We start from the raw sequence: 27846 nt of genomic DNA on the forward strand, positions 1-27846 counted from the left end.
ACCATGGCGAAGAAACTCAGTGTTTAGTAAATAGCGCGAAGTGAACATAGCAGAAGCCAGTGAAGTAAGAGTGAGTTCAGACGGTCTTTCACGATGCTGAGGAAAGCATTGATCTTGGGCGCCTTGGTTACATACATTTCCTGCCAGAGGTTCAAGTAAGTTTTTTTTTGGAGCATGCATGCAAAAATAATGTGGTTGAAGAACGTACAACAAAAATAGACACTAACCCTGGATTGTTTACTGTAGATTTTAGGCAGAATGTGCTAAAATGGAATTAGCTAGTTGTTAGCACCTAATATTTACAAAGCATAGCAGCTGCTAAACCAATTTAAAATTGGAGGCCCAAACGTTGTATGATAGCAATCATGCAGAACATTAACACCACATAAATACGAGAATTTACCAGAACGTTTGAAATATTTTTCCATAGATAATAAGTTCTGTAACGGCAACATTCAATGTTTTCGCCTACAGTTTTAGCAAAAAAGCTGTTTGAATCATGAAAATATTTGCAAAATTATATTGATGCTAATTTAATTAGATGTAGAGGTATGAGCCTGTATATAGTGCGCGTATAAAAACTAAAACAACAAGGTCATTAGTTTTCGGACAAAATCTTGAAACAAGTCGTTTTTGATTTTGATTTTGATTTCAATACACACCTTCTTTGTGTCATAGTCGTATTTAAACACTCATTAATTTTTGAGACTTATTATTGGTGACTACTCTTTTTGTTATCTTGTACTAAAATTTTAATTATATACCTAATTTTGGTTAACCGTATTTTTTTTGACCGTGATTGATGCGTCTCAACCTAAATTTTGTGAAACACGAAGAAATTCATGACAAATTTGGGCAGTAATTTCTTGTTTCGCACGATTAGTTTACGCAACAAATGCAAAAAGCACAAAAATATTACACCATTTCATGAAAACTAATAATTTAATTTTTTTTTAATATACCTATGTATTTCAAAATTATTTAAAAAAAAAAACAAAACTTTTGAAATATGTGTCAGCAACAAATCGGAAATATTCTTATTGAGGTCGTCAAGCCATGTATACAACAATACGTTATTTAGGTTTTAAATGTAAACCACTTAAAAATTAAAATATGTTTCTAGATACCAACATGTTAATGTGTTAATGAACACAAATTTTCCTGTTTTTAATGACTCAGTGTCTTTTTAATGCCAGAGCGTAAGATCAGGGAAGTATTGTACCGAGAGAGCTATAAAAACACGATCAAAGCCAGCCATGGATTTTTCAAGATTAGTCTAATGACAAAATTTTTGTCTTAACTTAGATTTGAAAGTTTTAGTTGAAAATGCAACGATCAAAGACAAACTTTCAAAAACCCATAAGTGTCTTTGATTATGTATTTTATTGCTCTCTGGGTAGTAGAGTCACTTAAACATTCCACGTTTCTCGGTGCTTTTATCTTGTAGGAAATGTCAGTGTCTCGTTTTCGTCTGCCAATTTATCGTGTTGGTAATTGTGTCAGCAGATAATGTCTCAGTGTAAATCTGCGGAATTGATTACTTTGAATTTTTGTGTGTTCCTTAAAACTGTTATATATGGTAAAATCTTAAAGAAAATTTGTTTATTTAACGTAGTTTAAAAATGTTGCCAAGTAATCAGAGTTCTTTCAAACCCAGTGCGTTATGAAAGAAAAAAATCAATTTGATTATAATTTACTTAAAAAAAATTGTATAATTTTTCGAAGAAGCCGTATTTGTTCGACTGCGAGGGAAGTTCTGTCGAAATAACCTTCGCCAATTTTTTCCATAAACAACGCTGTGAACTAAATAACTCATGTTTTTTAAATAAGCAACAGTTGTTAAAACATTTTCTTATGTAAGATATCAGAGTTGTTTATTGCCATTTAAGTGAAAGACGCATCTAAATTATAACAAAAAATGCAGCTGACATTTAGTAACATGGTGGTGATTTCATTACGTAAAAAATTAGGATCAGAGATAAAATACACATTTAGGTATTACAGTGAGAGGAGTTGTTGCCTTTTTCAAACAGCTTAAGCGCCACCATACAAATTTGACAGACATAGAATTAGTCGAGTCCACTAGCAGAAAGAAGCGCAAAATTCAGAGCCATCTTATATAAAATTATTTTAGTTAACACCAGAAACAAATGAGAAGTCCATCAGGGTCATAAATTTCTATCCAAAGAAGAGCCATTTCGCCCCATTTCCTGTTTCCTTATTACCCTTCTGACAAATTTTTATCACAGTTATACAAAATTGGCCCCACAATTTAAATAAATTATTCAGTCGTTCTTTCTTTGCAAAAAACTAATCCTGCCTTTCGAAAATCCTATGATTAAGCAATTAGCATAATCGCTCTGCATTAATAATGCGGAATCGTTTTTTAGCCCAGTATCTAAAATTTGGCTGCAGTTGCCAAGTGAACGGCAAAAGGAAACGGCATAATGTGCAGTAACAGCAACCTTGGGAGTTCGTTTAGAGAATTTGCAGACTATATTTGTGTCTTAGTTTTATGGCACACAATAAACATACCTTCCTACGATTCTAACAATATATTCGCAATCCACCAAAACGTGTTGGCAAACACCTTGCGTTGGAAAGTTAATGTTCAAGTCTTGTAGACAATTGGTCACTTAGATATGATATAATCACGGCAACGAAAATAACACCGGATGTGCATAAGCAGGTAAAGGTAAATAGGTATGACACGGATTTGAAAGCATTTAGAAAGGTTGTTTTGTTTTTGTTATGTAAGATTTTTGGCAGATGGCCTGTTTTTATTATTTGTTGTGTTGTGAGAAATGTTCTGGGTCGCGGAAGACACGAGATGGATTTTAACATTTAATTTCGAAGTTGGATAATTAAACCAATTTATTGTTTGAATTACAACTAAGTATAAATTAGCCGGTGGGATCCTACTGGCCTCACTAAGAGTGACTCACAATTGGAGATTGTATTAACATACAATAAATATTTATAATCAATTACACAACAAAACGCTAATAAGACCGGCTATTCTTTAAACTTATCTTGGGCGACATTGTCTTTCCTGGTGTTTTTGCAATCAAGTTTCTTGAAATTATTGCTGTTTCGGTAAGCCGCAACTTCGTGACATTGTTGTATTGTGGCTACAGTTAATGTGATAATGTAATTAAAAAAATGTTTTATTTCAACCAGTACGCTTTTGCAAAGGTTATACACGATTTCTAATACACAAGGAATCCTAATTAAGGTTAAATAATCTCATTTTGTACTAAATCAGTCATTTTCACTTTAAACTCTTTAATCATGTTGCTGAATTAATTTTTTTGCTATAGTGAAACTCGTAATGTCAATAAAATGTTTAATTTATTGACTTAAAGCGGGTTTAAAAATTTACTGGATGTTTGGTTTAAAATGTTTATCCGCATTAGCGAGGTTACTTATTTGTTACGTATACGTTTCAAAATAAAACAGTGGGTATATAATTTGACACATTAATGGGTACTACACTCACTACTTTCTCTGGAAAGATTTAGTCCTAATTGAATTTTATTGTTAATTAATATTAAATTTAAAATATTGCTTGTTTATTTGAGTAAATTATTATTCGTCAAAATTTTAACGGAACTATTTTTTGGCAACAAGCAGTGATTTTTATAGACAATGGACCTAAAGGTTAAGCGTCTGATCTGTTATATGATATATGGGCATGACATAATCTGCTTCTATCTGGTGATATATCATAAATATTCATAAACACATAAATATTATCAGTTGAATTAATTAATTCTACAGTAGGACTTCATTACTTCTAGCTACAGTAAGTTGCCTAATTTTGTTTTTTGACATATTTTGATACGGATTTCTTTGAATTTTGGTAAAACTCTAACCCTTATTTAATGGTTACAGAATATTTTAATGAGAATGGTTAAAAAATGGCTGAAATTAGGGCACCACTAATGCTAATGTAACGATTATTTTAGAACGGTGTATCCAAACTGCGCCGATGAAAGCAATTATCTGGAAGAAGGGACCAAATTATGTATTATGAGTTTTGTGTTTATAATCGAGGAATTGACAACACCGTTTAACAAGAATATTAAAAGCTACTCTAAGAATTCCGTGAAAAACAATTAATATTTACATATGTATAACAATCTACTATAATTCAAGAAAATCATTTTTATGCATTCCGTATCAATTATTATTTAAAACATACTTTTTTATACATTCTATAAATATGTATAGGATTCTACTATAATTCAAAGAAAACATGACAACTGCTATTTTAAAATATGCAATTTTAATGATGTTTGGAACACATCTACTTTAATAGTTACATCAAGCTAATTATTTTCAGTTTTGGAAAATTAGATTTAACATGTTCAAACCTAGGTTGATCTACATAAGTAATGCCTTGAAATTAGTACGAAAGTGAAAAATTTCAGTGCTAAAGTGTTTAATAATATGGCAGGATTTTCGTGACTAGACTTTCCTGAGTGGGTTTAAGCTATAACGATCGCCCTAGTCGGATTCCAGGTGAATTGTTTGCCACTCACACGCGGCTTTATGTATGAAACCAGGGCGCAGGTTTTTGGGTGCTTCAAGATGGAATTATTAAAATGTGTTGCGTTACATCTGTTATCTAAATTTTCTGAAATCCTGGAACCACATTAAGAGGATTAATGTTAAATTGGAAAATCCTCACCATAATGGATCATGTTCTCAGAAAAAATGACTAAATAATTTTTTTTGAAAAATATAATTAAAGTGCGTGTCGTATTGATTATGTTTTAGAGGCGTAAATAATTTTAGAGTTTTTAGAATTATTTTCACGAAATTATAGAAATCTTTGTTGAAAATCGCTTATTAGAAAACTAGTGTTTGAATCAATTTATTACATCCATTAAAATTTGTATTAGTCTCAAAAGGTCTCCTAAAAAATTTAATGACGTCAATTTAAACATTTATTTTGTTTTAAAATACGATTTAAATAGGTTTGCATTGACACTTGACAACGGTTTTATGCTAACCTTTGTTAAAATTGAAAGATGGGATTGGCATCATTTGAATTTTGAAGCAGAAAATATGACTAGTGACATTTTGTTTATAAAATAGTATAGTGAGAACACGTATCATATAACCAAAATAATTTATAACCAAATAATCGCATGCATAAATTCAGGTTATAAAACAAACTATATTTCACTTTTCAGTTCCTAAATGATAGAGTTAGTAGATGACTATTTTGTTAATGTGTAATTTACTATCACAGTGAATATAAGAAACAAAGGAGAAAGTCTAGAAGAAATGAAAGCGCCTGTTGAATAAGGTAGCGCGTGCGGAATTAAAAATTAATGTACATTCCGAATTTTTAGGTAATATAATTAACGTTGAATCGAGACTTTCATCTGTACGTTTTTTTTTTAAATGGGTGCTTTATCAATCTTGCCCACATATTTTTGGCTTAGTATCTATTGACAACACGTTTACTTATGTAACAGATACAGAAGAAACTGCATCTCAAATGGGAACCTGTTTTCTATAAAATGTGACATGACCTTCTTAACTTACACAAAATATTACCTTACCACTCAGGAAAACATAAATTAAAGATAAAATCAAGTTAAAATTTGGGTTGGAAAAGGTCTTTTTTTCATTTTTTATGTGTCAAATATATCCTAAGATAATGAGTACAGTGAGCGTAAACCTTTCGCCGCTTGGTCGAAATAAGAACTGTAATCGAACTGTCAAATTGGTGCTATAGATTAGCTTCCACGTATAGTTAATGGTATTACGAAGTTGAGCGGCACAACTTAGAATTTAAGTTTCAGTGGTTAACCTAACGATAAATACGTTTCCAGGTTTCATAGTTAATGTGTGGTCTTCATGTCGCTTGGCAAATATAGGAAGTACGAAAAAAATCATTACAGCTGCATATGCTATTTGAACAGATGTTAAGTGGAAACATCCACATTGACAGTTTTCATTACATATCTGTTATGTAAACTGTTAAAGTTAGCATAAATGCCATAAATAATATTCCTGTAGACTTTTGTACCTTCGAGAAACTCGAGTTTCAAGGTAAACGTGGTAATGGTGGAACATGAAAAAATCTTCCTTGTTTCAAACAATAAAACTTGATTTTAAGAAATTATGGTCTTTTATTTTATCTTTCTATCAAATTTAGTAATATACTCCTAATTGATTAACCTATAAAGATACATATATACGTAGACAATAACCTTGCGGAAGCAGTTATACCATAATTTTTCCTTAACTGATGACACTGGGATACTTCACCATGAAATTAAATTCAAAAATTCTTCCAAAATTACAAAATGTTACACTACTTACCTACCTTAATTGCACAAACATAACCAAATTCACGCAGAATCATATTACTATCTAAATATATCGCAAGATAACGATCTATTTTATACATATTCAACAACCCATGATTCATAAGGCCAAAATTTAAATACCTCTCGTCACCATTATCAAGGCCATTTCGGTCCTACAAAGTCGTCAACAACTTCTCCGTATTAATAAACACCCTTTCTTGCAGCGAATTCCACTTCGCCGACCCTTTTGCGGAATCATGGAACTGGCATAGTCGACATAACTTATTCCCACAGGAACGTGACATTGAAGAAGTGACTGAAAGAGACCGTGAACCTTTGGGCCCGAATTACGAAGACCCCATTCAATCTGGAACCGATGAGAAACCGATACTCCAGCCCAAGCCCCAGAAGCCTTCCTACAATCCATCAGTGATCCCCGGAGGTGTCGTCGATGTTGAGGCTGGCGTCGGCCCAAGTCCGTTTCCGTCAGGATTTCCGGCACCGCCAGAATTTAGTTTCTCCTCCTTTGGAGGCGGGCAGTATCCTGGGGGTGGCGGCGGGCTACTGGGATTAGGAGGATTCTTCGGGTCGCTGTCTGAGGCGAAACCATGGTGGAAAGGGTGAGTGTCATATAGATGTATCTAGGGCTGAAAGAATTTTAGGACGAAATTAATGTGTTGTTGGTATTAAGGTGTTATTTCGATTTGACGATTTCACCCTATACAAATAGTAGAAATTAACTGCAATGAGTCTCTTATCGTTTTTGCAAGATGATGCATTCCATTATGCGAATACAAATCTGTGTCAGGTCAAAGTTTATTGTAGGCGAATTTATCATTTAACATCTGTTACTATAGTGCTTAGTAGGTTACACTATTATAGTTAAGTGTGGGGTTAGATGAGAGTAATCGATTGTTATAATGACGTTGATTTGTCCTTGTATTCGTGATAAAAAATACCAATAGATTTCAAAACAGTGCTATTGTAATACACACGGCACCAGGTGGTGAAGTTGTTATTAATTGATGAAGAGAAAAATGCAAGAATAAGTTTCTTTAGCATTCTTGGAATTCAAACCGTTACGATTTCTTAACTGACCTTAGAATCATCAATTATTTAATTAATTTAGTGCAAATATGCCATATGCTGCTAATAACTGTTCTTAATTGATCGTGACGCCATGACAAAGGTAGTATAAAAAACATACAGTTATTTGTAAGAAAAAAATTGTATATAATAGTTCACTATAATTTGTCTAAAATTTTTTGTCATTTAATCAATGATTTTTGCTGTGGAAATTTTAATTTTTCTCTTAAAGCTTGATATTAGAAGCACGTAGTTCATTTCACGTTTTTATCTGTCTTGTCATTATTGAAATCAGAATTGCAAATTATGACAACTTAATTTATTAGTAAGCATCATGATCATAATGCAACCGGTTTTATGACTTGAATTTACATTTCTTTGCAGAAAATGTGCTGTGTTAAGTTGTGTTAGTCGCAATGTTGCGTTATTTAAATGTGCATTCTAAATTTGCATCATGTTATTTATGAATTGAAAAAAACTGTAATAAGTTCTCAACTTTCCAATAAATTGCGAATTTTGAGTTAAATTTTTAAATTAAATGTTATTGTCAACCATGACAATTTTGAGTGACAGTTCTGCCAATTTCAAGCAAAATTTGTGGATACCAACTGAAACAGTAATTGTCGATCACGCTGTATTTTACCTTTGTATATTTACCTCGATGTTTATTTTATGTTGTAAATTTCGCTTTATCTATCACTATCCGAGAAACTAAATTCTGAATCAAAATCTGATTTATAATCAGAAGTTGGATTTGGTTTTCCATTCCAAAATAAAGTAAGAAATTTTTGAGGATTTTTAAACCCTTCAAAAACTACCCACAGACATTTTCTTGTAAACTTCTGATTGTTGAAGTTATTTTTTTAAATCCAACAATATTTCTAGAATGATGATAATATAATAATCAAAATTCATTTTCAAACCGAATTTTTAAAAAAATATTGGTCCGAGATTAACTGCACGTTATCTTTTTCGAATTAGTTCGTCGAAATATATTTCCCATAACTTTTTCAGGATTTTTAAAAAACTTTTCGAAATTGCCAAAAAACATTTTCTTCAAATTTTGGTTTGTTGAAGTTATTTTCGGCTTCCTTTTTCCGAAAATTCGATCAATTTTTCCAGAAGCAATAAAGATTCTTAAAAAATAGATTTTCAAACCGAATCTTTCAAAAAATTTTGATCGATCGTTAATATACATGTTAGGTTTTTCGAATCAGCTCCTCAAATGTATTTCTGAGAATTTTTTTGAAGAATTTTTACGAAATTTTTTAAAAATCTCAATTTTTTAATTCCGTATGTAGTTTTTGAGCGTTTTTCGAACTCCAGGGATATTTAAAAATTTTCGTTTTTGAATTTTTCCAAAATCTTGGTTTGAGACAAAAAACAAGCAATGTTTTTCGAATCAACTCGTTGAAATATAGTTTTTCCCTGAATTTTTTCGGGATGTATAGGCAACTTTTCCAAAATTTCAAAAGAAAAAAGACATTTTCTTTTAGATTTCGAATTGTCTAAGTTATTGTGATCTTCATTTCTTAAAAAATTATAACTATTTTTTCAGAATCGATAAAATAAAAAAAGACAATTTTCGAGATATTAAAAAATTGCACTTTTATTAAGCCGAATTTTTCGAAAATCTTGCTTTGGGACCATCAATACGTTGTTCCTCGAATTGGCTAGTTGACATGTATCTTCCAGAATTTTTCAAGGATTTTTAAGCTACTTTTAATTTTTCGAAATACTCGAAATCATCAATACATTATATTTCTGGAATCAGCTTGTCGAAATATAGTTTACACAATTTTTTTGAGGATTATTAGACAACTTTTCAAAAACCACAATTTTTCAATACTCCCCCGTATGATTTTTTTACCGTTTTTTGAGCACTTTCGAAAATTGCCAAAAATATTTTCTTCCAGATTTTGATTTGTTGAAGTTAATTTCGGTTTTATTTTTTCGAAAATTCCAACATTTTTTCCAGAAGCGATACAATAAAAAAGACAATTTGCAACATATGTATTTCAAAAAAATATTTTCAAACCGATTTTTTCTAAAATCTTTATCCGGGTTCATCGACACGTTGTTTCCGAATTATCGAAATGTATTTCCCAGAGTTTTTTGAGAATTGTTAGGCAGCTTTTAAAAATCTCATTGTTTTACCCTTTTTTGAGCTCTAGAGGTATTTAAAAATGTCTATTTTCAAACTGAATTTTTCGAAAATCTTTATCTGGGACCAAAAACACGCAAGTTTTTTCGAATCAATTCGTTAATATAGTTTTTCCCAGAATTTTTTGAGGATTTGTAGACAACTTTTCCAAAATTCCAAAAGAAAAATGACATTTTCTTTTAAAATTGTTTAAGTTATTTTAATCTTAATTTCTTCAAAAATTTCAACAATTTTGTCAGAAAGGATAAAATAAAAAACCACAATTTACGAGAAATTAAACAATTTAATTTTTATTAAGCCGAATTTTTCGAAAACTTTGTTCTTGGACCATTAATACGTTATGTTTTTCGAATCAGCTAGTTGACATGTATGTTTCAGACTTTTTTGAGGATTTTAAGCTACTTTCAAAGATCTCAATTTTTCAATTTGTATGAAGTTTTTTTTACCCGTTTTCTTTGAGCATTCTTCAAAAACTACCCAATAACATTTTCTTGTATATTTCGAATTGTTGAAGTTGTTTTTGGATTCATTTCTTTGAAAAAAACATTTCCAGAATGATGATCATCAAATTTCATTTTTAAACTAAATTTTTCAAAAAATCCGTGATCATCAATATATAATTATTTCTCGAATCAGCTAGTCGAAACATATTTTCAATATTTTTTTTTTCAGAATTTTTAGAGAACTGTTCAAAAACCTCAATTTTTCAATACTCCGCCATCCGAATTTTTTTATGGTCTTTCGAGCCCATCGTTCGAAAATTGCCAAAAAACATTTTCTTGCAGATTTTGATTTGTTGAAGTTATTTTCGGCTTCATTTCTTCGAAAATCCTAACAATTTTTCCAGAAGCAATAAAGATATTTCACGAATATACTTTCAAACCGAGCTTTTCAAAAATCTTGATCGAGGATCATTAATATACTCGTACACGTTGAATTTTTCGAATCTGCTCGTCAAATGTTTTCCCAGAATTTTTTGAGGATTTTCACTAAACTTTTAAAAAATGTCAATTTTTTAAGTCCGTATGAAGTTTTTGAGCGTTTTTCGAGCTTTGGAGATATTAAAAAAAAATATTTTTTCAAACTCAATTATTCGAAAATCTTGATCTGAGACCAAAAACACGCAGTGTTTTCCGAATCAACAATAGGCAACTATAGGCAACTTTTCCAAAATTCCAGAAGAAAAAAGACATTTATTTTTCTTTTAGATTTCGAATTGTTGAAGCTATTTTGATCTTCATTTCTTCAAAAATTCCGATTATTTTTTCAGAATCGATAAAAAAATGACAGTTTTCGAGATATTAAAAAAAATAATTTTTATTAAGCCGAATTTTTCGAAAATCTTGCTTTGGGACCATCAATACGTTGTTCCTCGAATCAGCTAGTTGAAATATATCTTCCAGAATTTTTTGAGGATTTTTAAGCTACTTTCAATTTTTCAACTTGTATGAAGTTTTTACTGTTGTCGTCGAGCACCCTTTAAAAATTTATTTTTGGATTCATTTCTTCAAAAAATCCAACATTTTCATAGTGGTTATCATCAAATTTCATTTTCAAACTGAATTTTTCAAAATATTCGAGATCATAAATACGTTATACATATTTCTCAAATCAGCTCGTCGAGATATATTTTCCATAATTTTTTTAATGACTTTTGGACAACTTTTCAAAAACCCAAAATTTTCAATACTCCGCTGCATGAATTTTTTTACTGTTTTTCCAGCACCTTTCGAAAATTGCCAAAAAACATTTTGTTGCAGATTTTGATTGGTTGAAGTTATTTTCGGTTTCATTTCTTCGAAAATTCCAACAATTTTTCCAGAAGCGATAAAATAAAAAAAAGACAATTTACAAGATATTTAAAAAAATATATTTTCGAACCGAATTTTTCTAAAATCTTGGTCCTGGGCTAAAAGCACAATGTCTTTCGAATCAATTCACTGAAGTATAGTTTTTAGTATACGCTTCCAAAAACACCTATTTTGCAGGCTCATTTAAGTCCGTAAAATGAGTTTTGTTCGGACTCAATCCAAAAAATAGTTATTTTTCGGACTAGTACCTAAAGCACAGTATGTTCGGACTACTACTAAAATACAGATTTTGCGGTCTACTCGTTGTTGTTTTTCGGAGCTTTAACTAAAAAATGTTGTTCGTAACACGCATCTAAAAAAAATTTTACGGACTCATCTGCTATTCCGGACTCGGCTGCACCTTGTCCGTAAACAACAATGAGGATTTATAGGCAACTTTTCGAAAATTACCAAAATCAATTTTTTTGTAGATTTCGATTTGTTGAAGTTTTTGAGGGTACTTCCAAAAACATTTTCTTATAGATTTCGATTTGTTGAAGTTATTTTCGCCTCCTTTTTTACGAAAATTCAAACAACTTTCCCAGAATCGATTAAAAAAAACTTTAACTATAGAGGTTATATCTTCAAATATGAAATATCAGAAGCAGAAAGGATTTTATTTTAATTTTTCTTTTGATACGATGGTTTAGTGCCTTTAACTGACCTAAAGGTTAACTGTTCTTACTTAACAGCCATTGAAATGACTTACACAAATCTATGGACAACCGTTATTAAATGAAGCATATTCGTTAAAAAATAAGTAACTGAAATGAAGAAAAATAGTCGGAGAGGTCAAACGTTTTATTACTGAACTTTAACTTAAAAACAGTTTGAAAATTAATGTTGTCAAAATTATGACGCTTATCAACCGGATACAAGACATATTGGGAAGGTGAAGTTCGGTCATATTTTTACTTCTCGAGCGTAAGCTAAGGAAGTATTGTAATCCAAAGATTGGCTTCTCGAGTTTTCATGACCTCTAGAATAAAAATAGGCCCCGTTTCCGTCCGTCCGTCTGTCTGTCTGCCGCCTGTCGTCTGTCGGCTGTTTTAATTTTTATTCGACTGATAGTCTTCGATTATTGTCAAATTGTATATGTGGTGTGTTAGGAATATAGTGTAAAACGATAACCAAAATTTGTCTGTCTGATCATCCCCACCCACACTGAAATGACGTCAGTTTAAAATTTTACTTACATAATGCGTTCCACTCAAAAGCAGTGGCGAAGTGTGGGTGATACATTAATGAATTCAGAAAAGCAAGATCTACAAGAATCTCTAATAAAATATATATTGAAAAATTGTAAAGTCGCTTAATAATACCTCAGTTAATAGTTTAGATAATTTATTTATTGGTCACTTGTAATTAACCAATTTGTTTCCAATTTGTTTTTTTTTTTCGTATATTGAAAGAAATTATCCTGGAAACGGGTCATTTAATTATGTTCTGTCCACGACTAGAACGACTTATTTTCTGGTGAAAGGTTTGTTCGGTTCGAGTGTTTCTTAAGCGAATTATTTTTACAAAGCATCACGATTTCGAAACTTTTTATTATAATAGCCAACCGTTTTGAAATTTTAATATCTTATATCTATCTGTGTTAATACACTCAACTCGAACCGTTTCCATTAGACCAGTAGCGGTTTATTAAATTTGCAGAACAGCACTACCGTCTGAATGTTAAATGTATGTTAAATAAATGTTTCTGTGTAATTAAACGTTCATGTCGAGCCACGTAACAACCTAGCAGTAAATACGCAAATGAGACACTTTGTGGGTTAATTGATTTGTAAACTTGAACCGTATCCTTGCAAGTGCTGTAATATTTCTGTGTCCATTACGCACGTCAATTTTCCGCACTTCGCTAATTGCTTTCTGTTGTTTCAGTTTCTTTCCATTGCATTGTTCAGATTAATATCTTTCTTTTTCAACGGTATGATTTTAAAACGGTGTTTTCACGGCAAGTGAGATTTGAAAGCGCCGCAGAATCGCACTATGTATTTTGATTCCGGCATTTCTATTTTGAGTATGTAATTATAATTAAATGGCATATGCACAAAGTCACCGCGTTTCTAACTTTCTATGCGAACTTTCGACCGGCGAAATAGAAAAATGGCGCCATGAACTATTTGCTTGCTCATCAAAATATAATAAAGTAAAAAGTAGGTCTTGTGTCGTTTTTATATGTGGATTAAGTTAATTAGGCTCAAGAGAGTTCAGTGAACCGAGTGATTGTCTTAATTGCATAAAAAATTAGCGTACGTGGAAGGTGTGAAATTGTCCACGATGCTGTTAATTTTGTAAACAGTGCGTCACTGCTACATTTTCGTGGAAGAATCGCTAATTGTCGTGAATGGAGAGCGAAAAAAATCACCTCAAAGCCAATTAATTTGTCTCAACTTAACTCGATTATTTTATCCTTGATTGGTTATTATTTTTAAAAACTTTTACTCTATTGTGACAAGGACGCCGATTTCACGGGTACGCAGATACAGATTTGTTTATTCCAGATGTTTCCTTCCTTAAATCCTGTTTTATTGCGGAAAGGTGAATGATTTATCCACTTACGGAGTGTTATGTCACGATAGAGAGTCAGTTACGAGATGACGTGTCTTCACGGTGGCTTAAAGTCATGTAAAAGTTTTTGCTTTGTTAATTTTTTCTTAAATAGTGTTCCTTTGTTGCGAATATTTTGCCCGTGGTTCGTACAAGTCGGTTAATTACTGACAGGAAATTAAATCGTACTATTAGTACGTCCTTTGCAGGGATTGATTGTATAATGGCTCATTCTCTTCTAGAACCCAATTTATTTTGATCGAGTTAATTTTAAATGAGTCATCCGCTACAAAGTTATTGTTTGTGTTTATCATTACAGTTAGCTCATCCGCGTGATATTTTAGAACACTCTAGAAAGTTCCACTGTCGCAAAAACGATATGAAAGATTGGAACTGAAGAGGTGACCTCAAATCCATTTTTTATTGTCAGTGACGTCTATCCTATCACTAATCATTTTCTAATTTATAACGCCACAGAGGATACTGAAACCGTTGACTTCCAGGAGGTACAAAGTACCATAAATGTCTTCGAACATTTATTCCATCAACACAGCTAGGTTTATTATAAAATTGTCTTAATCTTTCAATTTTGAATGAATAGAACCTTCAGATGGTTGTAAATTTTTTGAGGAACCATTTGTCGTTTGGGACTGGAGCACCAACTGTACTTTGCACTCTTCAGTTCAAACTGTCTCTATTTCGATACAATTCTTCTTTATTCTCTTCTCTTTAATCTTTTCGAAATATATACTGTGCGAACGGAAATAAAATGAATTAGAGTTGGCTGTCAAGCTTAAGATGGTATTGTCAGTTTGACGTTAATCAATATTAACCTTTAAAATCACTTATTTAATTTTTGTCACTGACAGAATGATGTGGTGTGTCAGCTGCATTTGTTCTTCCTTCAGTCAATATTTATCACCTTTTCTTTCATTTTTAAATTTGTATTTATGGGTCGTTTCCTCTTTACTTTACTTATCTCACTTTTTGCTTCTTTTCTGCTTGTGTTTATACACTGTTCGATTTTTTCACCACATTCTCATTCTCATGTTTTTTTAAATGTAGAAATGCTTTCCTCGTCCACTTAACCTTTTGCCCAATGTTGTTCTTTCCGTAATTATCTTTTTTCCTTGCTTGACGTTTTTTCTTCAGTTTTAATTAGTTCGAATTTGATCTTGCGTTATTCGTCGGTTGATTTGTGGCAGAATTGTCTATAACACAAGACAGGAAAATGACCATAATTAAAGATTTCACGGCTCAGTGACGCAGATAATTGATCGGTCATGGTCTATTTAAAATTTCAGTCCCAACGTGTGTATCGAGAGAGAAGAATCCGCCGATGACGACGACGACGAAGACGATGTCACAGTAGAAGACCCTCTAGAATCCAAGAAAAACGAAACGGAGACCCAAACCGAGAAAGTCCCTAACTTCTTCTCGACGGCCATCAGCCTTTCCAATTGCCGTCAATCCGCAAACAAGTACGAATGTGTCACCAAGTAAGTAATTTCGTCAGAGTAATTAAGCACACCTTCTAAGTGTCTCTGCGGCTCAGAATTAACAACCACGGCGTCGTAAAAACCTTCACGGTTCGTTACAAGTGCTGTTATGGGTTCCTGCGTACCAAAGGAACCTCAGGTTGTGAGAAACAACTGGAATTGAAGCCACTCTTGGACACCATCAACGACCTGGACGCCAAAGTCTTCAGGAGCCTGATCCAGACCACCGGCTTGGAGGACACCTTCAAGGATGGCAACTACACGGTGTTCGTGCCGACCGACACGGCTCTGAACGAATTCAACGAGAAGATGCTGGAATTGGTATGTAATCGGCGATTGCGGAACGAGGAAATCAGTTTGCGTGTTGCAGAATAATGTCGATTTGAGAGGCGATGCGAAGAACGCTCTTTCTAACAACGACCTGGTACTCAGTCACGCAGTTGCCGGTTTTATTGACCTAACGGATTACGCGAACGAAGACATTATCTACAGGTAAATGATCTGGGATGGCATCGCATTTTGCTGCAACTATTTGCTTTCAGCGAAAACAAAAACAGCTCTATTAGGATCAACACGTATCCGACACAGAACTACGAAAAGATGGTCACGGTGAACTGCGCACGAATTACTAAGCCTAACAACTTGGCCAGTAACGGAATTGCACACTTGATTGAAGGAGTTGCTGTTCCTGCCACGCAAAGCATTCAAGACATTATCAAGGAACACAAAAAGTTGTCTAATTTGAGACAGGTTTTGGAGAGCACGGATTCGTTCAAGAATTTGAGGGATAATGGACACTACACTATTTTCGCGCCGACTGATGAGGCCTTCGATAAGTTGACACCGGCGGTTAAGCAGAAGTTGCTGAGGGGAGATTCTTGTGCTGTCAGTAAGTACTTACGAGTAAAAGTTCTTTTCTAAATTAAGTAGGAAATGTGTGGCAAAAATGATGTTTTATGAGAAGACAAGTTTGGTGTTTTTAGGTCAAAGAGGAAGAAAGCTGAGACCACAATTGTAAAAAAATTGAGGTGTAATCGCATTGAATTAGATTAATTTTTGACGTGCAAAAATTTTGAAAAACAAAGACATTGTCGATCGTATTTACGTTCCAATTCTTCTTTAATGCGCTTTTTATATAGCATCTCTCAGCAATGAGTTTTAAGTGGAAGATTCCGTGGCGTGTTAGTTCACCACAAATATCGTCAACACTACCATAAATTTGTCATTTTGCAACTACTGATGTCAAAATTTAATTTAATCAAGAACATTTTCTACGGTTTAATTCATAGAAACAATCTTTTGTATTTTTAGTGATAAATATTTCAAAGGCATTTTTTGCAGGCATTTGACTGTTCTACATGTCAAAACGTTACTTGTTTTTCAGTTGAAAGTGAGGACAAAATTTTGACCTTGCTTTGTAACGTAGGAATCTTCTTGACCATTCGGAGCACGTCAATAAACGAAATACAAAAATTTTTATCAAAATTTCTCCAATCACGTTAGCATTATCTAGACAAAAGTAATAAACTGAGGGAAAATTCCAATTAACTCTTCTTTATAGTTACCTTAGCTAAAGATCCTTCTACTTCACCAGTGACATAATAGGGGTTCACCAGTGGCGTAGAGGGACAATTACAAGAATTAATTACATTTTAGTTTTGTCTACATAATGCCAACGTGGTTGGCGAAATACGCCGACAAAAATTTTGACAACAATTTTTTGTGTTTTCAGAATACATATTTTTAAAATGAGCCTTATTCCAGGAAAAATTTCACCAGTTTCTTGTGTTGTAGTCGAAACACATTTTTAAATTTGCTCACGTACACACATCGTTTTTTTTTTTTCTTTAAGAACATGTAACAATTTGTACAGATTTTTGTTTGCAATGCCAATTAAAAAATATACAAACTCTAATTTCCGAAAATGATCATTTTATTCAAAGTCTGAACCGTTATTCGTCAGACACACTAGAACGATCCTGCTACAAATTTTTCCATTGCTAATACCATATGAAGCAATAATTACCGTCCACCTCATTTTTTACGTCTTTATATATGCTATCAGTTGAAAAATCGTGTAGACGAAAATTTCTTCTTTGGCATAATTTTATTCGACATCAGTTACGGTCAATGAAGTTATAAAAACATCAGAATTTTGTTAATGACAAGAGGTTGACGTTTTTATAACCTCATTAACTTCAGCTGAAGAAACTGTGACATTTCTACATTACGGACGTGTAGTTACACCAACCAAACAAATTTTAATACTTCACTTTTTAAGTGTTACCAAATGTTGAGGCGTAAAAAAGCAGTTAATTGGAATATGGTTCATGGATTTTGGTGGTAATATGTTGGAAATAAAATATAATTATTATTATTGTTATTAGATAATTACAAAATATTCTGCCATCGAAAATAACATGAATCAGAGCTGGCGTTAGCCGTTGGGATTTGGGTGGTAACTCTGTCCTCAATTTGACTAGTCATTGTCACCATAACCTTCACTAAATATTTGTTTCACTGGATGTTGACATTGTTTCAAATTTTCGAAGAAATGCTGATTGACGCGGTCGTCTGACGGTACAGTATGTTACGCAGTTGTGCAAAAGTATGTACCATCCATACAATTGGTCATATAGTCAACTCTAATTCCTTTTATTTTCAATCACACCGCATTGAATTAATTTAAAAAATTCAGAACAGTAAAACATAAAAAAAACAACGCTACCATAATCTTGCCATTCACTGTAGTTACGATTTCATACTGAAATATAACTATGTTATAAGGAAAAAATTAAAACGTGGAACAAATTCAATTTATAATTCAAGAATAAAATTTTTCCAGCTAGCAATTTCTTGGCTGTTCCTTTAAAGTTGTGACGACAATTTTATTTTTACTTCCCAAGCTAAGGAAGAATTGTAAAAGGGTTCATCCCGTCAATCGCTAATTTCATTTTTCTTGACGTTTCATGACTTCTATAATACGAAAAAGTGGGTTCCCTACTTTCGTCTGTGTGGGTTTGTCGTCTACCGTGGGTTTCAATTTTTTTAAACAATTAATCTCCAAAACTAACAGATGCTTTTTGTCATATTTTAGATATATGGTAGGAATATCGTGTAGATGATAAAACGTTAACTAAAATTTGTCTAATAATTCCCACCAACAATTTGATGACCTCATCTTAAAATTTTAATGGTAAATGCTGTTTATTTTATTCATATTTAACGAGATATAGAACTGTGAACCTATGTGTGAAAAAAGTCGTTTTTACTTCTCAAGCGTAAGCTAAGGAAGTATTGTAATTGAGTCTCTCGAGCGACTGGCTACTTTTATATTTTGTCGACGTTTCATGACTCCCAGGGTACGAAAAAATAGGCTTCCGTTTCGGTCTGTCTGTGTCGATTTTTATTAGACAGATAATCTTCGAAACTACCAGACCGATTCTTGTCAAATTTTATATGCATGTTAGGAATATCGTATAGGTGATATAATTTCCCCAGTTCTAATTCGGTTTTATGATGTGTAAACGTTAACTTTCTTAACAATAGATTACTACTGCCAGTCATCATAATGGTAACGGTATGGAATTAGAGCTGGGGAAACTATAAAAGCTATAATAGTTAATTTTTATTAAAATTTAATGTAATAAGATATTTCTGCACTTGTTGTTTATGAATCCGATAGCTCTGAACTCTTGCAAACGCAAAGTTTATCATAAGCAAGGTAATGTTAACTAAAATTTATCTAACTCTTTATATTTTTGATAGAATTTTCATCTCATCATTAGATTATCGTCAATTTGAAATTCTGAGTTGAAATACATACAAAAATCAAGGACAAACTTTCAAAAAATTCATGGCTGTCTTTGATTATGTTTTTTACTACTTCTTCTGTATAAAAAATACTAATAAAGTCGAAATTTGGTAACGAGGACAATTTTTTTTCTAATGTTTTTTTTAAATCTGCCTTTCCATGCTTGCACATCGTTCACATTTACTTTACTTTGGCTCTCACAGTTTAGACTATTAAATTCAATTTTGTAACAAGGTTGTTGTTACGTAACATGTATATCGTAAATAAATTCACCTCACTTACAAAAAAAGTAGGATAAGTTAGATTGCTGCACTAGTTTTTTTACACTTCTACTTAATTAAATATCCTTTTCATGATTTAAACTGAAAAACACATTCTGAATTCTTAGATAAAATTTTTTGCATTACGCGAGAATTAACTCATTATTATCACACTGGTGTGATTTCACAGCTCGACTGGCGCCTCATTGTGAGAAATTTCACACTCATATCTTACTTGTAATGTGAAAAACTGTTGACTAAATAAGGTTAAATCTGTGTCGCCCAAAATATAACCAATGGAAACACATCTAAGTCGCAGAAAGTTTCATTCCAATAAATAAATGTCATATTATACCAAGAGAACAATAAAAAGCACGATCAAAGACAGATGTGAACTTTTGAAGATTTGTCTTTGATAGATTTTTTTCTTGTCAGATTATCTTGAATTTGAAAGTTTGAGTTGAAAATGCAACGATCAAACACAAACTTTCAAAAATCTATGGCTGCCATTGATCGTGTTTTTTATAACTCTCTCTAAGACAATAGTAGATTTACACCAAATTTTAAATTTTACCGTAGGAACTATTTTCTCATTTTTGGTCAGTGGAACTTTGCCGCATATCCATATACCAGTCATACTTATTGCCTCGATGACTCTCTTAAATGTTGTCTTCCCTTTTTGCTATTAACCACTTTGATAAAAAATATTTTCCCTAAACTCCATTTGTCTCTTTGAAGGTATCCTCAAACACCACGTAACTGCCCATACCGTATGTTCCGCCGCCATTAACGGCAACGTCACCACCCACAATATCGAAGGCGAAATCCTCAACCTGGAACGCACCTCAGACGACCAACTCATCCTCGAAGAAAAAGCGAAAATCACAGAAGCCGACGTAATCGCCACCAACGGCGTCATACACCTAATCGACACTATCCTCATACCGGATTCGGCTCTCCACATCAACGCTGCCCTCAAAAACGAGAATTTGACCAAATTCAACGACCTCATCGAGCAAGCGGGATTCACCGAAGACATCGACAATCTCAACAACGCAACAGTGTTCGCTCCATCGAATGAAGCTTTCGAGGATCCCAAGGTTGCAAAACTATTAGACGAGATCAAAGGCGACAGAGAGAAGCTAAGAGATTTGATCTTGTATCACACTCTGCCGGGGCAATTGCAGTCGTGCGATATGAACAACAATGCGGTTCTGAAAACAAACGATCACGATAAGGAGTTGAGACTCAACCTCTATTCTACCGTAAGCATTGTTTTAATACTAAAAAATGTGGTGTATATTGTGTTTTTTAGCTTCCATTGTTTACCAATGTTATAAACAGAGCAACGATCAACTGTGCTAGAATCACTGGGTTCGATGAAAAAGCTTGCGGGTCGGTGATCCATGAAGTCGACAAGGTTCTTTTACCTCCAAGTCAGAACATTCTTGACCTGATTCGGGACGATCCTAAGTACACTACTTTAAGTAGCATTATCAAAGATACTGAAGTCGAGAAAATCCTGCAATTGAATAACCGATCGGTCACGTTCTTGGCACCAACTGATGAGACTTTTGCTGCGATTGATGAAGCTGATTTGAAGACATTGAAGGAAGATAAGGAAAAAGCTAATGCTGTCTTGAAGAATCACATCTTGACGGGTAAATAATCGCTGTGAAATAGTGTACATTGTTCTATTCTTTTTTTTTGCAGAGGTACTTTGCTGTTCGGGTGTAGGACCACAATCTTGGGGCTTCAGCACATTGGTACCAACTCTTTCGCGACAACACCATCAAGTAGGAAGGACCGGAAGTCATCAGATTCGTATCGGTAGGGCTGTAGTGACAAGCTGTGATAATTTAGCTACTAATGGTGTTGTTCACACTGTTAACAAAGTATTATTCCCTCAAAGACCCACTTCTCCGAGCTTTGGGGGATTTTTTTTGTTTGATATTTAATTCGTTTTAATGTGTAAAATTAATAATGTGTAGGTCTAGATTATATTGCAGAGTGATATTTTAAGTTAGGTACGACTGAAGAATGTACTTTTGCTATCAATATTTTTACAAACGCACTATGTGACTCTATTTTACTTATTTATAGTAATTTATAACAATAATCATGTAGTAGCTGACATTTATAAATAAAATTACTTCGAAAAATCACTACAAATTTATTAAACTCGACGACACGTTAAAAATACATGGCTGGGTGAAATTGATGAAAGTGACAGCATTTTTCACATTGATGTAAGTTGTGACTAAAGTGCAAAAAACACTAAAAACTATTACGACTACGCAGAAGATTGCATTAATTTTCCTTCCCAAACGACTCTGTTTTTCCACTAAATTAACATAATACATTGACAGTTCACTACTTTCTTCCTCAGCCGTATACACAGCAACCGTAAACCTTTCCGCCGTTAATTGCTTCATGTGTCTACTTTCTAACAGCAACATCTTCAAGTAGAATAATGGTGGCAGAATAAAAATCAATGGTCCGGTTAGTGTGCCTCCAATCAGAGACATGACTAGATCAAATCGTGGTACGGATTCTGCGATCAATACAGCAAGAAAGGTCAATGTTGTTCTTAAAATACACCGGCGGTGATTAAAAACTGCAAATTATATGTTAGTCGACCAAACATTTTTCACAGTTTTACCTTGCCTCGAGGTATGCTCATACAATCTTCCACGTGTTGGAAGAGAGCGCTGTTGCTAACCGCCAGAGATAGGCACAGTTGAAGAGCCACAAAAAATGCAGCTGAATGTAGAGCAACGGTAGTCGGAAGTGTTTCTAGAAGGCTCGCCTCTGTCGATGTGCCAAATTTGATTGCTGCGATTGTGGTGACGATTGAAAACATTCCTAAAGAGGCTGTAGACAAATTGGAAAATTATAGGATTTAAGGTTTTAAGTGATATGTTACTTGCAAATGCACTTAGGACAGCTATATTCAGTTTTGATTTTTCCTGCATGTCAACCTGGATTGTTAAGACGCTGGGGTGGATATCATACTGGAAGGAAATAATCCCGTACGATATAAAAATTAGTTCCCAGAGAGGAAGTTCAGTTTCTGTGTTGTTGGTCTGAGGGGTGTCTTCTGTCGAACTGAATGTTAAGCAGCCAAAAACGAGCAGAAAAACTAGTATTACTATGGAGACGGAAATGGAACAGAGTAATCTACAATTAAAAAGTTTCGAGTACGTAAATTTGGCTTTAAGTTTGATATATAATTACTTCATATCTTTTGGACTTCCCAACCACAAAACTGGACACAAAATCGTTCCTAATGCAATTATCCAGTAACAAAATGATATATCAATGTTGTTGCTAGTCAGTCTTAATCCTAGCAGTTGTAGGTTTTGTGACGCTGAAATGCATTTTTAATCGTAATATTTTGATACGCACCACGTTCACAAATTTTAAATTAACAATACAAAATTGCACGAATTTCCATTAGAACCACTAAAAATTAAATCTGTGCAAATATTTAATAAATCAGAATATAAAATTGTGACCCATAAGTTCCAAAGCCAGTAACTAATAATATATGAAACATTAACAACAAAAAAAGTGTGGTATCCCGAGTTTAAATTTCGCGCTGAGAAAAAAACAACGCCGCGAAATCGCATTTGAAAAGAATAAAATCGTAGGCCCCCTATCGGCCACGTGGTGAGTTAGTTGTTGTTAGTTTAAGTTTAGTTGTTTTGGTAGTTAATAAAAGGGAACGACGACGACGCCACAGTTCCCCCAACACGTGTATCTAATTCTTGCGGTAATTCCAAGCGGAAATATGCGAATTTTCGCCCGACGCTAACACATGGTGAAAATTTGTTTTATTGTTTGTAAATTCACAGTTCATGTTAGGATTTTAAGGTAATCGTTAACTGGTTCTAACACAAGTTTAACTGTCAGAGATTGTTACTCACTTGCTAGGAGATTTCATGAGATTCACTTAGTCAGGACTCATCCTTTGTTTATCAAATTATAATTAATCAAATTATAAATAAGCTTTCTGGATGTCTATACTTAAGTATTACATTATAACACTTCTTAATTCCTCAGTCCTCACACAAGATTGCTAATACTTCATTAACGGCAGTTAAATTAACCTAACGTTGTCCCACTCTGGGAAAAGGACCGTGAAAGTGGGGTAGAATTCATAATATCGTCGACTGAGGCACGGGGGATTAAAAATTTCTCCCCTTAGGCAGTTATTATCATCATACCATCAGCACATCACCGATACATTTTTCTCGCAACGTGGAAAGCTATATCACCGAGAAATATTTTCTCGCAACCTGGAAAATTACATCACCGAGATGGTTTCCTCGCAACGTCGGATCCATTTTGTGTTTATTTATCATAATATTGTTTGGGATAAGCTGGGGACAGTGTACGATATAAACTCTCAAAGCTAATGGTTTTAAGTAATCAGTCACTTTGATCAGGGCATCATTTAACATAACGAAATTCATTGTTTGAACGATTGATAACGTGTGGCATAACGTAACATCAGGTAAATTCTTTGTTCTGACAGCAGCCATATTGAAAGAGTATTTTCAAATCGAGCACATGTTTGAACTGTAAAATCTCGTTGAACAAATTAATAACATTGTGGGTCATGTGGGACGTGCATTTTATTCCTTTGATTTAGACCATTATTTCAGCGCCACAGGATTGATCACATTTCTGGGAGATATATTTTTAGTGCTTTTTTTTCGACGCATTTTTTTTGTGTTTGTTTGGGAGCATGTAAAACGATGGCCCACAATGCAGCTGAATAACTTCACTTTTAAAAATGAACCAATAACTCGCATGTACATAAAATATTAACCTCATGTAATTTTGTTAGCTTTACAGTTTTTCACCTCACGTAATTTTTTGTCTGCACAAGTTTTACTTCACACCAGATCCTTTTTGTTTTATAAATCTTTGCTAGTTTTTTTTGACCACGTAAATATTTTGTTGATTAATGCTTCTATCATATAAATTGTCTGATGACCAATTTTAATCTCAGATAAGAATTCTTTGCTGTTCAAAATTTCACGAGAGTGTATGGCGAATTTAAATGTTGTGTATTATTCTTTTTGAAACTTTAAGACTTGTTCAATTATAGCTGAATATTAGAGTTATAGAAACTGAACATTTAAATGGAATTGAGGTAAATAACACACAAACACGTGGCGGAAGCAAGCGGAGTGCGCGGTTCCTTGTCGAGCTGGCGGTCGCGCCATCTGCACAAAAGACGCATATGGAATATAAGTCAGGGGAACGGTCGGGATGATGTGACGCTCGCGGCTTGGCCCAATAGCCGGGATTTCCAACCACGGGTTTGCGACCGTAAGAGCCTGTTTCCGCGCGGCACGTTTCTTGGTAATAGAGTGGGTGGCATATGCTTGCCGATAGAGTGGAATCACCGTCGTGGGGGGAGAACAGCCACAACCAGGACTCCCAAACTCCGCTCGTGCTACAACACCCCCTATGGGTAATTTTGCTGTGTTCTAGAATGAAATTGATATAGTTTTATTGTAGCTTTTTTTCTTTTTTTTTGTCAGTCGAGGAATAAATGATTTTGTGTCCTCCATATATTTTGTGTTTTATTTAGGTACTTTTCCAACCCCTGGGGGTTCACCACTTGCATCTGAACGCATTCCGCCACAAAAAAAAGGAAACACAATGTAGGGTTCCATTTTGTTAGACGATCGCAGCCAAGGCCAAATTTTTTAATTGTTTTGGTGTTTTCAATTTTTTTTTCACATGTCATTTTAAGGCTGGATGTTTGGGTTAGCACATCATCAATCAAATTGTGTCCTCCCATTTCATTTCACTTCATAATTTCCCATTCGATATTTTATAATAGTTCATTTGTGGTACTATTCTTAACCGTTGATCCATTTTGAGAGAAAGGACTTTAAAAATTAATATCCCTGTGGACTCGAAATGACAGGGGTATTTTACACTTATGTTGTCTTGCGCATTATTGTGCTATTTTTCTTATGAGTTTAATGTGATAACGAGATATTGAGAGTTGAAACGGTAAAGGATCTTGGTGTAGTGTTTGACAAGTCTTATACGTTCGAGTACCACATAGAAAGAATTCTCAATAAAGCTATGAGAATGTGTGGATTTGTTAAACGTCAATGCAAAGATTTTAAAAATATACCGGTCGTAATTAAGTTGTACTGTGCATTTGTGAGATCGTCACTCGAATATTGCAGTCTTGTGTGGGATCCTTATTATTCGTGTTCAAATATACGGCTAGAGAGAGTGCAAAGGAAGTTTGTCAATTTTTTGCTTTTTAAACTCAACATAAACAAAAATTTGTACACCTATGAAGAACGGCTCGAGTTAGTGGGTCTAAAATCATTGGAGTCACGACGGAAAAATGCCATCGTTGTCTTCGGCTACAAAATATTTAATAATTCAATTCATTCTCCTGAAATATTAAGTTCGTTTCGAATAAGGGTACCTAATCATCTTATCCGGGATCCTATACTATTCGAAATCGACTCACACAGGACCAACTACGGAATTCACAGTCCTTTTACTAGAGTGGCACGGGCTTTAAATTCTTTACCATCTACCATCGACATCTTTAATATTTCATTAAATAGGTTTAAACGGGAGCTTATGTATTAAGGTAGGTAGGTTAAGTAATAAGAATGTGTATTTTTAGTTATTTTCAGTTGGACGTTTGTTAGATGTTGTGTTTTTCAAATTTCTAAGATTGCCTGTATGGTGTAAACTGTTTTTGGCAATAAACTAAACTAATGTTCTCCATTTGAATTTGAACATTTATTATCGATTTATTATTTTGATTTAAACTAAATTAACCTCAAGTGAATTCTTGTTTGAAATTCTTAATCGAGAGTGGTATGATTTAATTTTGCTTCTTTTCTTGTATTTATACTTAATATATTTTTATAGATTTTAACTTCAACCGAAATAAGCGCATGGAATGGCGTGTCGAAGGCTGAATGACGGCACCACACATTCAAACTGAGAGCGTATTTTGAATAGGAGTGTTTACAACCCACAGCGTATCTTATGGCCTTCACGAGAAGATGCCCTTCGCGCCGTTGTCGCTACACTGTCCATCCAGTTACTTTAATGACGATTTTTCTTTTTTCTGTGTGTGTTTAAATTTGTGTTATTCAGATATTTGATTTGATTTGTATCATCTGATTGGGAAGCTGGAGACAGCTTTTGGAGCCCCGAAATAAGTCTGTTTATTTCAGTTTTTCCCTCTTAATAATGGGGGAATAAACAATTTGCCCTCCATATTTTGAGGGCATTTTTTCAACGATCATAGGTCAAATTTTGAACGTTTTGCGGGTTTTGAAAATTTTGTTCAGGTTTCAAATTTTGCGGGAAGTTTAAATGACTTTCGTGTTAATTCCATGATCAATGAATCCCAGAATTGTAAAAATTGTCTTCGTAAATTATTACAATGATTTCGACGTGTTAATGAAATAAATAACAAGTAAAAATCTGCACAAAACAAGTTTCATAATTGAAAATTTGTGTTTATCTTGTCAATTATTTCACAGCTTATTTCTTGGATTTTAGAACATACAACATAAAAAGTACTATATTTGATATATTTACTGCTTCATTTTTATAAACACTGAGAAAAAAGTCTTACCAACAATTAAATTGGGGATTCCACCACAAAATATCGTCAAGTTGACCAAAAACGAAACAAAATTCGAAAATGCCGGACCCCACGTGATTTCAGCCAAAGCTGAATATGGATATCTATTTTTCTTTTTTACAGATATATCAATTTTTTCAGCCATTATCCAACATCTGCCCAACAAAATGGCTGTGTATATTTGAACTGAACAAACTACGGTTATTACAAGGGCACCATATATACCTTAAAAATAAAAATTCCACATCTTAAAACAGAATATCTAAATATTATATATATTTTTTTTTGATACTTACCACAGTCTATGATGGCTTTTGGCAACGCTATTACAGGAAACACTCCAAATACATCCACAATACAAATTACAGCAAATAAAACGGATAATTTACTTTGTTTAGTTTTTGATTGATCTAACAATAAGTTGTTTTCACACAAATCCATTTTACCACTCACGTCTGAGCACTGTACAATATCGTGTGTCTTTGCTGCGGAAACGTTCTGATAGAAAGGTTTCGTAAACGACTTCACTGAAAAGGTGTCAGATTTCTAACACATATCTACTACAGATACATCAAGACATATTGATCTTTTTGCACAACATAATACGTGGTAATAGATCTTGTTGCTAACA

At 33.5% G+C, this 27846-nt stretch overlaps 2 protein-coding genes across 2 annotated transcripts; one reads left to right on the forward strand and one right to left on the reverse strand.

The window, feature by feature from the left end:
- Mfas (midline fasciclin) lies at positions 1-21720 on the forward strand. Its single transcript, XM_064047254.1, has 9 exons — positions 1-155; positions 6554-6949; positions 15290-15484; positions 15541-15805; positions 15855-15976; positions 16027-16373; positions 20297-20823; positions 20874-21219; positions 21272-21720. The coding sequence occupies exons 1-9, from the start codon at positions 94-96 to the stop codon at positions 21514-21516; spliced, it is 2505 nt and encodes an 834-aa protein (XP_063903324.1). The 5' UTR covers positions 1-93; the 3' UTR covers positions 21517-21720.
- Mah (mahogany) lies at positions 21721-27809 on the reverse strand. Its single transcript, XM_064047255.1, has 6 exons — positions 27512-27809; positions 27207-27440; positions 22796-22928; positions 22485-22738; positions 22226-22432; positions 21721-22175 (listed from the first exon to the last, which is right to left on the reverse strand). Exons 1-6 carry the CDS (start codon positions 27654-27656, stop codon positions 21724-21726), a joined length of 1425 nt encoding a protein of 474 aa, XP_063903325.1. The 5' UTR covers positions 27657-27809; the 3' UTR covers positions 21721-21723.
- Between the last annotated feature and the right edge of the window lie 37 nt (positions 27810-27846).

Source organism: Zophobas morio, unplaced genomic scaffold (genome assembly GCF_036711695.1).
Source record: "Zophobas morio isolate AGI-343-1 ecotype UQ-CSIRO unplaced genomic scaffold, CSIRO_AGI_Zmor_V1 ptg000005l, whole genome shotgun sequence".
Classification (NCBI taxonomy): domain Eukaryota; kingdom Metazoa; phylum Arthropoda; class Insecta; order Coleoptera; family Tenebrionidae; genus Zophobas; species Zophobas morio.